This window comes from Equus caballus, chromosome 20, assembly GCF_041296265.1.
Source record: "Equus caballus isolate H_3958 breed thoroughbred chromosome 20, TB-T2T, whole genome shotgun sequence".
Lineage (NCBI taxonomy): Eukaryota > Metazoa > Chordata > Mammalia > Perissodactyla > Equidae > Equus > Equus caballus.
Window position 1 is genome coordinate 42,549,352 of NC_091703.1, and position 18,192 is coordinate 42,567,543.

Genomic DNA, 18,192 nt, shown 5'->3' on the forward strand with positions numbered 1-18,192 from the left:
CAAAATGTAAGATAAGAGCCTCTTTCAAACCACTTTTGCATGTGTGTGGTAGTTCATTGAAAACATCTGTTTTGCAACTGAGGTCACTTCTGACTTGAGTCAGCGAACTCATTCTCCAACAAGAAGGCAAAGCTACTAAAGAAGGAGCAGTAGTTTAAGAGAGAAAACTAGCATCATCCATAGAGACAATCTGACCAACATTGAGAACCATTATTAAACGGCAGGCATGCTGGGAAATGCAGAGACTTACAGTGAATTAAGGCATTGTCCTTGCTCTCAAGAGGCTTATGGCTCTTTTCTCAGAGGATGATAGAAAAATATCTAAATAACATTTCATTCTTTTGTGAAGGGGAGAAGAATCACCAAACTAGTCTTATCCTGTGAGGTCGCCAATCTTTGACATTGGAGGTTGGAAGGTTGTTAAATATTATATAATCCAATGCCTGGATTTTACACACAGAGAGAAACCCAGAAAAGTGGAAAAATTTATCTAAGATTGTAGGGTTGGACTAGAACCCAAATTTTCTGACTTCTAATCAAGTGCTCTTTCCTCTGTATTACACAACTTCTCTTAGAGTTCAATGGACTTTTCTCATTTATAGTTCTTCCCATAATGAGGCTGCATCTAATTACATCAATTAGACTCAGATTCATAGAGCTCATGCTGTTTTCCTTTACCTGTCATCTTCAAAAAGTCTACTTCATAGTGTCAATTTAACAGATATGTTTTTTAAAATATTAAGGACTACCTTTGGCCTAGGTGGTAGAGAGACTACCAACTCAAGAAGGGCATACTTCCTAGCTCTGAGGAATTTATTAGAAATGTAAACATCTAGTACAGTATTCTTACACACCAGTTATACATGAGAAACTCATCATCACCACCCAATCAGGTTTTCTAATGGAAATCTCATTTTTAGGTCAATCACTCCTTAATTCTCCAGGCCTGTGGTAAAATCTTGAACCTACTTTTGCTACTCTTGTGTGAAAGTGAGAGTATCTGGTTTTTAATCCTTGCTCTACCGTTAACCAATTAGTTCTGAAACCCTGGGCAAGTCATACCTCTCTGGGCTTACTCTTCTCAATTAGTAAAATGAGGAGAGCATCAACCTGCTGTGATTCACCTTCTTTTCAAATCCAAGCAAATCCAAGGTGCTAGGCACAATCAATTAATTTTCTTTCTTTTTTTTATTTTGCATATCTCTCAGATGTACCTCTCTTCATCCATGTTCATCATAGCCAAGCCCTTCCTTCCTGGATTATTGCTAAGCAGGCATCAAGCTCTTCAGTGCAGATGTGACTTGTAAAAGCAATTTTAAGTAAGATTTAGCCTAGAGGTATATAGGTTAGACTAGAGGCTAGAAAACTAATTAAGAAGGCTGTTAAAGCAAAGATCAATCTTACCCCGAAAATCGGTCTTTCAAGGCCCTCAAAAGCTGGCTCCAGTAGGCCTTTCTATTTTATTCCACATGAGTCCTCAACACATGCCTTTCTGACCACACCTTCATGTCCTTAATGTTGTTGTTCCCACCCTTCCTATGAGGAAAGTTTTACCTTTTTGTGAACTTAACTCCAAAAGTTTCTTCAGGACTAATTTCTTCCACGGAGTCAGTAATCTTTCCTTTCTCTTAATTCTTATACAAATATTTAGAGTACCAACAATAATTGTCTCTGAACTCCCTCTAATGAATATTGTTAGCATAAAAGAGATGATATATAAAAACTCTCAATCAACATTAATGGAAGAATGCATACAAGGTGATGTAAAGACTATAACATTTTCTTTATTATTTCTTTTTCTTTCCTTTGCAAATTAAAATAAGCAACTGGTTGCTGATCTTTTTGGTAGAGGATTAATACGTATTTTACAATTGTTTCAGAATATTTAATAAGAAGAATACTAAGACATATTTCCCTGGCTCTAGCAACTTCTGATATATGAAGATATCTGGACAAAAGTAAATGAATTGTTACCAATTGATATGTTTAATTTAGGCAGATATTCAAACATGCAGTGAGTAATGTTATATAAATGCTGGCAGGGTAACTTATTCCACTAATAGATAAGCTCTGAAGACTCTATTCATATTTCAGTCATGAAACAATCAGTGCCAATCTGACCAAATGATTGTCAGTGTTAGTCTAATAATACTAAAGAAAAATTCGGGGAAAACTTAATGTTTTATTTTCTCTTTGAGTTTCTCTTATTGCTGCTTAAACCCTAATTTTAATACCTTCTTCAGAGAAAGGCCACAATTAGAGGAGTGAAAGGGTTTCACACGGCAAGAGTAAAGTAGTGCTGCCACATCCCATCAATCCTCTCTGCACCCACTCTCCGAGAACATTCACTGCATTCTCCTGTAGCAATTCCAAGAGAGTTTCCCAAGAAATGAGTTTTAAGCAATTTTAGTTCCCATCACTACTGTCTGTTTGCCATAACTGGAAAAATATCCATTGTATTTAAAAAAGATTCTGTTATCCAGTATTTGTTAATTACGATTGAGACCAGAAACATACAAAGTTTCAAAGAAAACAATTGAAGAGAACATCTGAAAGTAATTTTCCCCCCATTCTTTGTTGTTCTGCTACTCACGGCAAGTCTTCCAAAGTGGAGGCTTCATGTCTTGGATCCAATAGATCATAACCACATTCATTGTAGATTTCCAAATAGGAAATGTGTGTTGTATATATTTTGCCGCTGTCCTGATTGGAAAAGGGAAAGGCATTATTTAATGGCTATAAATAACGATTCAGCTTAGAGGAAGATGAACACATTTATCACTGTAGTTTCCTCTCAGTTTCTCTCCTCTCTCACTTTGTATGGTTTAAATTTTCAGTTCGTGACACTTTCAAGTTGCCAGTTACCATATGCATGAAGCTTTTCTTTTTAATGGCCAACACCCGTGATTACAAGCAACTTTAGTCTATTGTTTTTTATTGTTCCACATTATACATAAAAAGTCAATATATACTTAAATGAGCCAACTTGGTTGCAGAACTGTATAATACACCATTTTTTACTTTCCAGACCAAAAAAATAAGGTTACTAAGAAAAAAATAAACTTACATTCTGTGAACAGCCTATTCATAAAAGAACACAGAATTATTACTTCAGTTTAAAAACTCCAGTAGCAAGAGTTTCCATCTTTAATCATAATTTTTTTTACTTTGCTAATATTCAAATTTTCTGATGACATAAATAGATAACAGACATTAAATAGATAATGGAAAGTGAATTCTAGGGGACAAAAACAGTTTAGATCAATCAGGTAACAGTCAGAGTGGACATTAGCAGTTCACTGCCTATACCTTATCTGTTGGGTTAATTTTCTTGGCCCAGGTGGCAATTTAGAGATATTCGGCTCATGACAAGAGGAAAACATTTTCTTTGGAACACTACTAAAATGCAATGACATAGGCACCAGTGAAATTAGGATAAAAGTCAAGGTATTTGTTCCTAGTCTCAGTTCTGCCAACAGACTAAAAGGACCTACTCCTTTTGGCATGGAATGAAACTGAGTGTTTTCAGTGCTTGAGAAAATTCCAAGTTCAGTTTTCAATACAAAATATCAAATAATAGCACCCTCCTCTTATATCTCCCAAAATACAAATGCTTCCATTTCTGAAAATATTATCCTGCTTCTCATAAGAGGAGAATATATTAGTGTCTTGTGGCAAGAAGGTCAGAGTAGATACTCACAGAGAGGATTGCTTAGGATGACCTTCCTGATTGATTCTCACCCATATTTAAGACAACTCCTTTAAAAGGTATTATTCAGAGGGAGAGAGGACCAAGACATAGAGATGAGGGAGTGAATAGAGACCTGCAAATCCAAAGCTGGAATCTTAGTGCTACTAGCTATGAGCCCCTATCACGTGAGGCCTCAGTTTCCACACCCATTAAAGTGGGGAAGTTGGATGATGACTCCCTACGTGCTCTTCAGATTAAAATTAATATGGTTCTCTGGTCCTAAAATGGCTCAAACTATTCAAATAAAGATACTACCATTTCATAAAAACAAAACAGTACATGAAAAATTACGGCAACTCTCAGCCAGCACATGACTATAGTAAAACACTCAGGCCACAGCTGAAATTCCACATTCTGATAGTCTGTGGTGCCAGCATGGACTGAATCTCTACCAAGCAAATTTCTCCCATCCAAATGCTGGAAATCCTGCTGATGTGAGTGACTCTGGCTGCTCATCAAGACAAATGGTCTATCGATTACATTAGTATCCTAGTTTAGCAAAGGCATCATTTCAACATAATTCTTTGGGTTGAAGCTTGGCTTAGTGCAGGTGTCAGAAACTATAAATATGAGACAGACTCTGTGTGGGCTTCAGTCTAATCCAGTATTTGCTAAAATATTCCAGGAAATACTCACGGGGAAAAGGGATTCCATGGTCAACATATATACTGCTTTTCTCTGGAAAATTCTCAGAGAACATTAAAGGTTATGAAGGATGATTTAGCAACACCCTGAAATCTTGTTTAAAACAACATATTTCTAAAACTTACCCGAACATATCTGAAACACACCCTGGATTATGGATGGGATTTTAGCATACAGTTCTGAGCTCATCTTAGCATTACACACAAAAGTGGGTTTGAATCTGGATCTGCCATTTAAACTGAGTGATCTTACACTCTTCTCTTCAGTTGTTTAACTATTAAAATGGGGATAATTACCCTTAGATGGCAGAACTGCTGTGACAGAGAAATAGATTCTGTATTTAAAATCCTACCAAGAATGTATGGCCCATAACAGACACCAATAAATCATTGCTGTTGCTGTTATTATTGCTGTTGTTATTGATTTTTATTATTATTTCTAAAAGCCTCCAAATGGAGAATTCAGTATATGAATATAAAAGGAAAGGAAAAGAAAGACAGAAAAACCCACCTAAATTGTATATTCGTCTGCAGTGGGGAAACTCTCTTCTTCCAGAAATTAGGAGAAATCATAAAAACTCAGGAAAATGGCAGGTCCCCTGTCCTGAGATGATAGGGATAATGCTTTGGCTCCTTTAGCTTCTGCATTTTCTGGGCTTTTATTGGAATACACACTTAAAATTCACTGAGCTATGTGGCAAGCTACCTTTCCTTATTACTCCTCTTTTAGTGTTTAGGATTGCCAGACTATAATGTAACACATATGTTTCCTGCAGACAGCCTTTTCTCTTGCCCCAAAACAAGTTTGAACCTCACAATACTCAAAAATAATAAGCAGTGATTTCTAAAATAAATGGAATCAATTTTCTTCTTTTAAAATCACTGAAAATGTGCTCCTATCACACTCACAGACATTTTAGGACCCAGTATGGACTGTGCTCTTAGTTTATCTTGAAATACGTACTTTCCATAAGTAAGTCAAATGTTTCCTTTAAGAATTCTAGAGAGCTCCATGTGGCCTTTTAAAGCAATCAACTGGGGCATCTTTTGCATTTTTCAGCTATACAATGCGGACAATCTCCATGATGAACCTCAAGTTGCCTCTGACTTGTTTCACAGCAGTTCAGTTTGATCATAATAAATGCGTTGTGCCCCATTGTAGAAATCTGTCCATTTCGAAGAGTTGGCCCGGCTATAAATTGGTCCTATGGGCGCTCTCCAAGTCCAGGAAGTTATTTAGGATCATTCAGAATGAAACGGGGTTTAGGGCAATGTCAACGACAAACAGACATAAGACAATGAACCCAAAAGATGGGAGGTACTTGGGAGACATTTAGACTTTTAGAACTGTTTATTGGTAACTGTATTCGATAAATAAAATTTAGGTGAAATTTTAAAAGTGACAAATCTATTTCCTATTAGCAAGGGATTTGTTCATTCTGTTTAACTTAATCAGGAGAATTGGCTTCATTAGTTCTGAGTTTCAAAGAGTTCTTTGGAACTGGTCAGAAATCATTTGGCCATGTGCATATACACATATGGATATCAATGGCTGTAGTAACACTACCACGTATTGAGTGTCTACTATGTGCCAGGAAGTGCACAATATCTTTGAATACAGTATATTCAGCCTTCACGTGAATGCCACAAGCCTGAGACATTCAGTAAGCACCCCAAACCACATGCTGGAAGCAGTAGACTTTCTCGGAACAAGGTCAGCCTACACCAACCTCAATGATCTTTCCAAGACAACAAGCTTCCACGTTAGGGCCACAGCAACAAAAACTACTACAAATTATATTCCCAGTTGTGAAATCTGGGAACAAACAAAACAACTAACGTCAGAAATAAATGCATAAGTGAAAAGAAGGGATTTGGATGCAACATAGACACTATACTCAACCTTTTCTCTTCCAAATTTTCTTGCATGGAGAGACGGCGTGCCTGAGCTAATGAGAGATGAGCTGAACTAATGGGTAATTGCTACTTTATGGATGGAAATTAGAATTATGCAGATCTCAGCGATTTCTTCTCATCTTTCCAACTCAAAATGCAAACAGCAGACAGTTGAGAAATTTTGGAATGACTGGCCCACTGCCCTAGTTAGGACACTTGTTATACAGAATTAATACAACCAAGGAACTGTTGGAACTAATAGAGATGCTGGAGATCCTCTGGTACAATCCATTCCCTACTTTCACAGAGGGCAGGACAGAAACCCGGAGAAGTGAAAGGACTCATTGTAGAGAATTTGTTTAAACACAACCAACAAAATAAAGCCAGTCTGAGAGACAGAGGCAGTGTAAGTAACGGTAAAAAGCACAGAATTTGGCATCACACAGACCAGGAATGGACCTCCAGATCAGCTACTTATAAGGACCCAGAGAAAGATATTTAACCTGAGACTCAGTTTTCCCAACTATAAAATGAGGATAAGGATCTCTAACTTGTAGTTGTATTATATGTTGTATTAAATACTGATAAAGCAACAGACACTTGGAGCTACACAGTAAATGGTATATATAATATAGATGGGAATCTCTTCTTTATAATAATATTAATTGCAATAGGATTTTTACTCTGGTAAATTCCTCTGGGCATCTATTAAAAGTGTGAAAAAGGTACAGTAACATTATCCTATTCAGTGCTTTAGTAACTAAAATATAGGTCCATTTTGGTAAAAGGATATTCATGGGTTTCTTAATGAGAAACATAAGATATTAGTTGGCAAAATGTGCTATCTGTCCTTTTAACCTCCATGGGTGTATCAGAGGATCCCTTTGAGCCTCTGCTGAAACAGCATCCCTTTAATGAGAAGCACCTTCTTAATTTCCACTTCTTCAGCAAAATCCCAAACTTTCCTTAAATGTAAAGGCCAGAGTTATTACACAATAGTACTTCCTCTTTTACATACAATATAATAAAATGTCACAATAAATTTTCCACCTGCAGTAAATTTCTGCTGAATATTTCAAATTAAAAAGAAATTGAAGTTTCATACCTTTTGTAGTTGCTCAAAAATGTACGACAGTGTCCTTGGGATAATGCCTCTGTCACTGTAGCGCTCTGCGCCACCCGTGATGGTGAATGTCTTACCGCTGCCTGTTTGCCCGTATGCAAAGATGGTGCCATTGTAACCCGCCAGGACACTACACAAAGAGATGGCGCACTTTCAGGATCAAAATGGCGGACTGCATTTGTATTAAGTGGCTCATATTCTAATAGCAACCTGATTTGACACTAACGAAAAGACATTCGTAGAAATAGCTACAGAAGTATTTATATATGTGAGTATCTAACTAGAAATTACTTATTTATCCAGGAGTTTCAGCACATCTCTAACAAGGGACCTGTAACTCAAATGGGGCCCACTGGTTTTAAATATTTTTCTATTTGAGTAAAATTTTTACTTTAGAATAGTTTTCTATCTATAGAAAGGTTGTAAAGATAGTAAAGAGAGTTCACATAGACCCCACACCTAGTTTCCTCTATTCTTAATATCTTATGTCAGTATTGTACATTTCTTGCAGCTAATGAACCAATATTGATAGATTATTACAAACTTTATTCAAATTTCCTTCGTTTTTATCTAATGTCTTTTTCTTTTTTTCCCAGCTTTATTGAGATATAATTGACACATAACATATGTAAGTTTAAGGTAAAATGTGATGATTCGATACATATCTATATTGTGAAATGACCACAATAAGGTTTGTAAACACATCCATCACCTCACATAATTACCTTTTTTTTTGTGGTGATAACATTTAAGATTTACTCTCTTAACAACTTTCCAATACATAATACAGCACTGTTAATTACAGTCACCATGATGTACATTAGATCCCCAAAACTTATTCATCTTATAACTAGAAGTTTATACCCTTTGATCCACATCTCACCATTTCCCCCACACCCCAGCCCAAGATAACCACTATTCTACTCTATTTCTATGAGTTTGGTTTTTTAGATTCCACATGTGAGAATATACAATATTTGTCTTTCTCTGTCTGACATTTCACTTAGCATAACGGTCTCAAAGTCCATCCAGGTTGCTATAAAAGGTAGGATCCCCCTCTTTTTTATGGCTGAATAATATTCCATTATATTTACATACCACATCTTTACCATTCATCTATCAACGGACACTTAGGTTTTCCCATGCCTTGGCAGTTGTAAATACTACTGCAATGAACATGGGGATGCAGATATCTCTTTGAAACAGTGATTTCATTTCCTTCAGAAATATATATATACAGAAGTGGGATTGCTTGATCATATGGTAATTCTATTTCTTATTTTTTGAGGTACCTCCATACTGTTTTCTATAGCAACTGCCCCGATTTACATTCTCACCAACAGTGCACAAAGGTTCCCTTTTCTTCTCATCTTCTACAACACTTGCTGTCTCTTGTGTTTTTGACAATAGCCATCCTAACAGGCACGAGGAGATATCTCATTGTGATTTTTATTAGCATTTCTCCGATGATTAGAGATCTTGAACATCTTTTCATGTGCTGCTGGTCAATGTATGTTTTCTTTGGAAAAATGTCTATTCAAGTTCTCTGCCCACTTTTTAATCAAATTATTTGTTTTTTTGCTTTTGAGTTGTATGAGTTCCTTACATAGTTCAGATGTTAACCCCTTATCAGACAGACAGATTGCAAATATTTTGTCCCATTCCATAGGTTGTCTTTTCATTTTGTTGATTGCTTCTTTTGCTTTACAGAAGTTTTTTAGTTTAATGTAGTCCCATTTGTTTATTTTTTATTTTGTTGCTTGTTCTTTTGGTGTCAGATCCAAAAAATCATTGCTAAGACCAATGTCAAGGAGCTTTATCCCTATGTTTTCTTCTAGGAATTTCATAGTTTCAGGTCTTAAATTTAAGTCTTTAATCCATTGCGAGTTAATTTTTGTGAGTGGTGTAAGAATAGGTCCTAATTCATTCTTTTGTATGTGAATATCCAGTTTTCCCAAAACTGATTGAAGAGATTCTTGGCTCACTTGTCAAATATTAGTTGACTGTATATGTGTGTGTTTATTTCTGGGCTCTTGATTCTTTTCCATTAGTGTATATGTCTGTTTTGTTTGCTTATTTGTTTGTTTTTTATCTTGTGTCTTTTGCTTTAAGCTGGTATAAATCTTTTTTGGAGAAAAGTAGGACTTTTTAAAAAAGTTTATTGAGGTATAATTGACATATAGCATTATATTGGTTTCAGGTGTACAACATAATGATTTGATATTTGTATGCATTGGAAAATGATTACCAAAGTCTAGTTACCATCTGTTACCATACAAAGTTAACTTTCAGGATTTACTCTCTTAGCAACTTCCAATTATGCTCTACAATATTATTGATTAATGGCATCATGCTGTACATTACAACCCCTTGATTTATTTATTTTATAATTGGAAGTTGTACCTCTTGACCCACTGCACACATTTCACTCACTCCAGAACACTGCTTGCCTCTGGCAACCACCTTTCTGTTCTCTGTATTCAGGATTTTTATTTTGTTTTGTTTCTTCATTTGTTTTGTTTCTTTTTTAGATTTCAAATATAGTGAAATCATACAGTATTTGTCTTTCTCTGTCTCACTTACTTTGCTTAGCATAATTCCTCAAGGTCCATCCATTTTGTCACAAATGGCAAGATTGCATTCTTTTTTATGGCTGAGTAGTATTTCACTGTGTGTGTGTACGTGTATATATATATATATATATACACGTACACACACACACCAAATCTTCTTTATCCGTTCATCCACTGATGGACACTTAGGTTGTTTCCATATATGAACATAGGGGTGCATATCTTTTTAAATTAGTGTTTTTGTTTTCTTCAGGTAAATACCCAGGAGTGGAACTGGTAGATCATTTGGTAGCTCTATTTTCACTTTTTAAAGAACCTCCATACTGTTTTCCATCATAGCTGCATCCATTTACATTCCCACCAACAGTGCACCAGGGTCCCCTTTTTTCCATAGTCTCACTAACCCTTGTTATTTCTTGTCTTTTTGATAATAGCCATTCTAAAAGGTGCGAAGTGATATCTCATTGTGGTTTTGATTTGTATTTCTCTGATGATTAGTGATGTTGAGCACATTTTCATGTGCCCATTGGCCATCTGTATGTCTTCTCTGGAAAAATGTCTATTCAGGTCCTCTGCCCACTTTTTATTCATATTGGGTTTTTTTGGCTTTTGAGTTTTATGAATTCTTTATATATTTTTTATTTCAATCCCTTATCAGATACATGATTTGCAAATATTTTGTCCCATTTCATAGGTTGTCTTTCCATTATGTTAATGGTTTTCTTTGCTGTGCAAAAGCTCTTAGTTTTATGTAGTCCCACTTGTTTATTTTTGCTTTTGGAGTTAGATACAAAAATTCATCACCAAGTCTGATGTCAAGTAGCCTACTGCCTATGTTTTCTTCTAGAAGTTTCATGGTTTCAGGTCTTACATTCAAGTCTTTAATCCACTTTGAGTTAACTTTTGTGTATAGTACAAAATAGTGATCCAGTTTCCTTTTTTAGCATGTGGCTTCCCAGTTATCCCAATGCCATTTATTAAAGAGACTGTCCTTTCCCCATGTACATTCTTGCCTCCTTTCTCATAAATTAATTGACCATACACACGTGGGTTTATTTTGGGGTTCTTTATTCTGTTCCATTATTCTTTGTGTCTGTTTTTATGTCAAAATCTTTTGTTTTGATTACCATAGCTTTGTAATATAGTTTGAAATCAGGAAGTGTTGATGCTTCCAGATTTGTTCTTCTTTCTCAATATTGCTTTGACTATTTAGGTTCTTTTGTGGTTGCATATAAATTTTAGGATTCTTTGCTCTATTTTTGTCAAAAATGTCAGTGGAACCTTGATAGGTATTGCATTGAATCTGTATATTGCTTTGGGTAATATAGACATTTTAGCAATATTAATTCTGCCAATCCATGAGCACTGAAATCTTCTTCAATTTCTTTCATCAATAACTTACAGTTTTCAGTGTACAGGTCTTTCACTCTCTTGGTTAAATTTATTCCTTGGTATTTAATTCTTTTTGATGCAACTGTAAATAGGAATGTTTTCTTAATTTCTCTTTCTGATAGTTTGTTGTTAGGGTATAGAAATGCAACTTATTTTTTTATATGGATTTTGTACTCTGCAAATTTACCAAATTCATTTGTTAGTCCTAACAGTTTTGTGGTGGAGTCTTTAGGATTTTCTATATGAAAAATCATGTCATCTGCAAATAGTGACAGTTTTACTTCCTTCTTTCCAATTTGGATGCCTTTTATGTCTTTTTCTGGTGTAATTGCCCTGGCAAAAATTTCCAGTACTCTGTGGAATGAAAGCGGGGAGAGCGGGCATCCTTGTCTTTTTCTGATCTTAGAGGAAAAGCTTTCAGCTTTTCACCATTGAGTATGATGTTAACTGTGGGCTTGTCATATATGGCCTTTATTATGTTAAGGCGTGTTCCCTCTAAACTCACTTTGTTAAGAGTTTTTATCATAAATGGATATTGAAGTTTGTCAAATGCTTTTTCTGCATCCATTGAGATGATCATATGATTTTTATCTTTCATTTTGTAAATGTGGTGTATCACGATTGATTTGTGGATATTGAACCAGCCTCGCATCTCTGTAATAAATCCCACTTGATCATGGTGTATGATCCTTTATATTGCTGAATTTGGTTTGCTAATATTTGTTGAGGATTTTGCACCTATGATCATCAGGGACATTGGACTGTAATTTTCTTTTTCTGTGATGTCCTTGTCTGGTTTTGGTATCAGGGTAATGCTGGCCTCATAAAATGAGTTTGGAAGCATTCCCTCCTCTTCAATTTTCTGGAAGAGTTTGAGAAGGATAGGTATTAAATCTTCTTTGAATGTTTGGTAGAATTCACCAGAGAAGCTATCTGGTCCTGGACTTTTGTTTTTTGAGAGGTTTTTGATTTCTGATTCAATTTCCTTGTTAATAATTGGTCTGTTCAGATTTTTTATTTCTTCATGATTCAGTCTTGGAAGACTGTATGATTCGAAGAATTTATCCATTTCTTCTATATTGTCTAATTTCTTGGCATATGATTGTTCATAGTGGTCTCTTATGATCCTTTATATTTCTGTAGTATCAGTTGTAATTTCTCCTCTTTCATTTCTCATTTTATTTATTTGAACTCTCTCTTTTTTCCTTTGTGAATCTAGATAAAAATTTGTCAATTTTGTTTATCTTTTCAAAGAAACAGCTCTTAGTTTCATTGATCTTTTCTATTGTCTTTTTAGTCTGTCATTTATTTCCACTCTGATTTTATTATTTCCTTCCTTATGCTAAATTTAGGCTTTATTTTTTTCTAGTTCCTTTAGGTATAAAATTAGATTATTTATTTGATATTTTTCTTGTTCTTCAGTTAGGGCTGTATTTCTAAGAACTTCTCTTTTAGAACTCATTTCTTGCATCCCATAGATTTTGGTATGTCGTATTTTCATTTTCATTCCTCTCAAGGTATTTTTAAATTTATTTGTCGAGTCAATCATTGTTCAGTAGCGTGTTAGTTAATCTCCACATAGTTGTGATTTTTCCAGTTTTCTTCTTGTAATTGATTTCTGGTTTCATGCCATTGTGGCTGGAAAAGATGTTTGACATGATTCCAGTCTTCTTAAATTTATTGAGACTAGTTTTCTGGCCTAACATTGATCAATCCTGGAGAATGTTCCATGCTAACTTGAGAAGAATGTGTATTCTGATGCTTTCGGATAGAATGTTCTGTATATGACTATTAAGTCCATCTGATCTCTAATGTGCCACTTAAGTTTGATGTTTCTTCATTGATTTTCTGTCTGGATGATCTATCCATGAATATAAATGGGGTGTTAAAGTCCTCTGCTATTATTGCATTGTTGCCAATTTCTCCCTTTTGGTCTGTTAACATTTGCTTTATATATTTTGCTCCTATGCTGTGTGCATGTATATTTATAAATGTCATATCTTCTTGTTGGATTGACCCCTTTATCATTGTGTAATATCCTTTCTTGTCTTTTATTACAATCTTTGTTTTAAAGTTTATCTTGTCTAATTTGAGTATAGCTACACTAGTTTCTTTTCTATTCTATTTGCATGGAATATCTTTTTCTATTTCTTCAGTTTGAATCTGTGTGTGTACTTAGAACTGAAGTGAGTCTTTTGTAGGCAGCACATAGATGAGTCTTGCTTTTTTTATCCATTCAGTCACCCTATGTCTTTTGATTGGAGAATTTAGTCCATTTACATTTAAAGTAATTATTGATAGGCATGTACTTATTGCCATTTTGTTAATTGTTTGCTGGCTGTTTCTGTAGTTCCTCTCTGTTCCTTTCTTCTCTTGCTCTATTCCTGTGTGAATTGTTGACTTTCTTCAGTGTTATGTCTAGATTCCCTTCTCATTTTCTTTTGTGTATCTACTACAGGTTTTTGTTTTTTGGTTACTGTGAGGTTCTCATATAATATCCTATGTATATAACTGTCTATTTTAAGTTGATAGCAATTTAAATTTGAACTCATTCTAAAATTCTATATTTTTTGCTGCCCCTTCCACATTTTATATTTTTGATGTCATGTTTTACATCTTTTTGTTTATGTATCCCTTAACTACTTATTGTAGTTTTAATTTTACTAATTTTGTCTTTTAACCTTCATACTAGCTTTATAACTGATCAATTCACTCCCTTTACTATATATTTACCTTTACCAGTGAAATTTTTACTCTCATACATTTTCTTGTTATTAATTAGTGCCTTTTCTTTTCAGCTTAAAGAAGTCCCTTTAACATTTCTTGTAAGGTCAGTTTAACAGTGATGAACTCCTTTAGGTTTTGCTTCTCTGGAAAACTCTTTATCTCTCCTTCAATTCTGAATGATAACCTTGCAGGGTAAAGTATTACTGCTCGGAAGTTTTTTCTTTTCAGCATTTGAATATATCATGCCACTCTCCTCTGGCTTGCAAAGTTTCTGCTGAAAAATCTGCTTGTTGTCTCATGGGGGTTTCCTTGTATGTAACAAGATGTTTTCCCTTGCTGCTTTTAAGATTCTCTCTTCTCCTTAACTCTTGACATTTTAATTACGACAAATAAAAATGGCAAGCAATAGGATATATTGGAGAATATGAGGAAGCCATTGGTATAAACCTAATTCAGCCTGACCTTGTCTTTCCAAAAGGGCCTGACCCTGGCTGTTGAGCATGCATTGTATATCTGCTTTAGATATTCCCTATGGCAAGAACAAAGGCCCTTGAGACAAAGGTGGAACTTCCCTCCCCCTCCCAACGTTGGCATTCCCTTAAGGATTAAGCATCTTTCCTTAGGTTAGGAACTGATTGCTGTGCTCACCTGTGACCACCCAGCTTGAGACAATAGGCTTGCCTCCTGCTACGCCCTCTGAGATAGCAGACCCACTACTTGCTGTGTCCATCAAGTGCTGTGCTGACAGGGCAATCTTGTGACTACTGTGGGAGGGACATTTCAATCATATGTGAAACGTCCTGTATGGGGGTATATAACCACTCTGTATACCTCACTTCCTTGGTGCCCTTTCTTCCTTCAGGAAGAAAGGCCCTGGGCCATGGTCCTCAGATTTCAATCAGAATAAACTCACCCAAATTTTCATTTATAGATTGGTTATAGATTATTTTCGTCGACAATTATAATGTGTCTTGGTGTGGATCTCTTTGGGTTCATCTTGTTTGGAACTTTCTGGACTTCCTGGACCTGGATGTCTGTTTCCTTCCCCAAGTTAGGAAAGTTTTCAGCCCTGATTTCTTCAAATAAGTTTCTGCCCCTTTCTCTCTCTCTCTTCTGCTTCTGCGACCCCTATAATGCAAATGTTATTCTGCTTGATGTTGTCCCATAGGTCCATTAAGCTATCTTCACTTCTTTAAATTCTTTTTTATTTTTTGCTGCTCTGCTTAAGTGAGTTCCATTGCTCTTGTCTTCCAGATCACTGATCTGTTTTTCTGCTTCATCTGTTCTGCTGTTGAACCCCTCCAGTGTATTTTTCAGATCAGTTATTGTATTTTTCTGTGACTTCATTTTGGTACTTTCTCATATTATCTCTTTGTTGAAGTTCTCACTGTGTTCATCCGTTCTTCTCCAAAGTTCGGTGAGCATCTTTATGACCATTACTTTGAACTCTTTATCAGGTAGATTACTTATCTCTGTTTCATTAAGGTCTTTTTCTGAGGTTTGATCTTGTTCTTTTGTTTAAAACATGTTCCTTTGTTTCTTTCTTTTGCTTGAGTCTCTGTGTTTCTGTGTTAGGCAAAACAGCTACCTCTCCCACTCTTGAAGGAGTAGCCTTGTGTAGGTGATGAACCTTGTCATTCAACCTTGCCCTAGCTCTTCATTATCTCCTGGTTTATTCTCAATAGGCCCCCATTGTTGAGGATGTGCCAAGACTTGTCAGTGTTCCAGGGGAGGGATCTCATTTAGCACCTACTTTCAGACTGGTTGGAAGCCAGATTCTCAGGCAGCTGCTTTTAAAGTATGCAAATATATACAGTCCTGTGGGGTTGCAATTGTAAACCCAGCTGGCTTCCAGACAGAAGATCTGGAGATGTCCTCTGGGCAACAGTTGAAAACATCAGGGCTTCAGCAAAGCAAGCAAAGGAAAATGCCTTGACTGTGCACACCTGCTGGCTTCAGAAACGCAGCAAGAGAGCACCTTGTCTGCACATGCCTGCCAGCTTTAACATGGGAGTGGGAAAATGCCATGACTGCTCATGTCAGCCAGCCTTAGCCAGGAAGCAAGGGAGTGCTGCAACTGCACATGCCTGCTGGCTTCAGCAAAGCTGTGGAATAGTGCCATGACTGCTCATCCCTGCTGGCCTTAGCAAGGCAGCAATAGGGTACCACCTTCACACATGCCTGCCTGGGCTAACTGGGTAGAAGGAGACTGCAAAAATGGCGTCTGCTGGTGCCTCCATCTCTGAGAGAGTCCCAACTGTCACTTACCGCTCCAGTAGATGCTTTAACATTAGAAAATGAATCTGCTTCACATATAGTCTAGGCACTTTTCAAACTGCTGCTCATGCATTGCGTCCTGAGGAGAGTGAGACTGCACATGAGCCCTTTAAAAGGAGAATCTCAGTTCCCTGCAGCCCTTTGGGTCTTTTGGATGTAAGCCCCCTTGGTTTTCTTAGCAGACATTTTGGGGGCTTGTCTCTCTGATGCAGGTCCCAAGGCTTGTTGTGCTTGATGTGGGACACAAACCCCTCACTCCTCTGGGAGAAGCTCCATACTTCTGTGATCCCTCCCTACTGTGTGGGGTGTTTAGCAAGACCACATCTCTGCCTCTCCTACTCCTCTTGATGTGGTCCTTTTATCCTCTCTTGTAGGGGAGCAGCTCAGCTAGTTTTCAGAGGGAATTTTTCCGTATGTAGCTGTAGATTTGGTGTGTTCATTGGGAGGAGTTGAGTTCAGGCATAGCTTTATGGGGATTCCCTTATTGTGAGGATTCATTTTTCTTGCTGCTTATTTAAAATTCTCTCTTTGTCTTTGATTTTAGATAGTTTTATTTTAACATGTCTTAAAAAAGATCATTTTGGTTTGAAATTTGGGGGTGGCCATTGGCTTCATGAACACAGATATCCAGCTCTCTCCCAAGATTTGAGAATTCTCAGCCATCATTTCTTTAAATAAATTTTCTGCCATTTTTTCCTCTCTCTTCTCCTTCTGGGACTTTAATAATGAGTAGATGTTTCTTTTGATGGTATCCTATAATTCACGTAGGTTTTCTTCACTCTTTTTCATTCTTTTTTTCATTTTGCTCCTCTAACTGCATGATTTCAAATGACTTGTTTTCTAGTTAAATAATTCTTTCTTCTGCTTGGTCAAGTCTGCTATTGAAGCTTTCTAATGAATCTTCAATTCAGTCATTGTATTCTTGGACTCTAGGATTTGTTTGTTTTTTAAAAATGGTTTTTATTTATTTGTTGAACTTCTCATTTTGTTCATGCATTGTTTTCCTAATTTCATTTAGTTGTCTATCTTTGTTTTCTTGTATTTCACTGAATTTCTTTAAAAGGATTATTCTGAACGCTTTGTCAGACAGTCCATAGATCTCCATTTCTTTAGGGTCAGTCACCAGAACTTTATTAGTTTCCTCTGGTGGCATCATGCCTGCATGAATGGACCTGGATCCTAGGTCCACAGAGGCTGACCAGGGGCTGGGGACTACTGGGGACTGGGGTGGGCCTGGCATCTTGGTCCACAGGGACTGGTCTGGTGCTGGGACAAGCTGGGAGCCAGGTTTCACAAGAGCTGGCCTGCAGGCTGGGGCCACAGGGACCAGCCTGAAAGTTAGATCTGCAGGGGCTAGTGTGGCACTAGGACAGGCCAGGAGCCTGAGATCATGAGACCTGGCCTCAAGGCTAGGGCCATAGGGACTGGCCTGGCATTGGGGTGGACTGGCCATGTGGGTATGTGGGAGCCTGCTAGGAGCCTGGGGCTACAGGAGCTGCCCTGGACCATGAGAGTTGGAAAATACCAGGGTGGGCTGGGATCCATCCTGGGTTTGCTAGAGTCTACTGGGAGCCTGGTGTCAAGAGAGCCACCTGGGGCCATGGGAGTAGGTGGGTGCTGGGGTGGGCCAGGGGCCTGGATTTGTGACAATGTACCAGAAGCCTGGTGCTGTGAAGCTGCCTGGTGCCATGGAAGCCACCTCGGGCTGTGGAAGCTGCCTGGGGCCACTGGAGCCAGCTGGTGCCAGGGTGGTCCAATGTCCATGTCCACAGTAGAGTCAGGTGTTCATTTCCTTCTCTGCCCATGGGG

At 37.1% G+C, this 18,192-nt stretch overlaps 1 protein-coding gene across 4 annotated transcripts in view; it reads right to left on the bottom strand.

The window, feature by feature from the left end:
* Positions 1–18,192, bottom strand: part of KIF6 (kinesin family member 6) — a 371,457-nt gene that overhangs the window by 280,099 nt on the left and 73,166 nt on the right. For 2 of the 4 annotated variants that reach the window (XM_070244518.1, XM_070244517.1), the window contains exons 4-5: positions 7,397–7,544; positions 2,594–2,703 (exon numbers count right to left, since the gene is read on the bottom strand). In XM_070244518.1, coding sequence (XP_070100619.1) covers positions 2,594–2,703; positions 7,397–7,544 — 258 coding nt within the window. The remainder of the gene's footprint in view (positions 1–2,593; positions 2,704–7,396; positions 7,545–18,192) is intronic. The other 2 variants (XM_070244519.1, XM_070244521.1) reach the window with 1 other exon arrangement.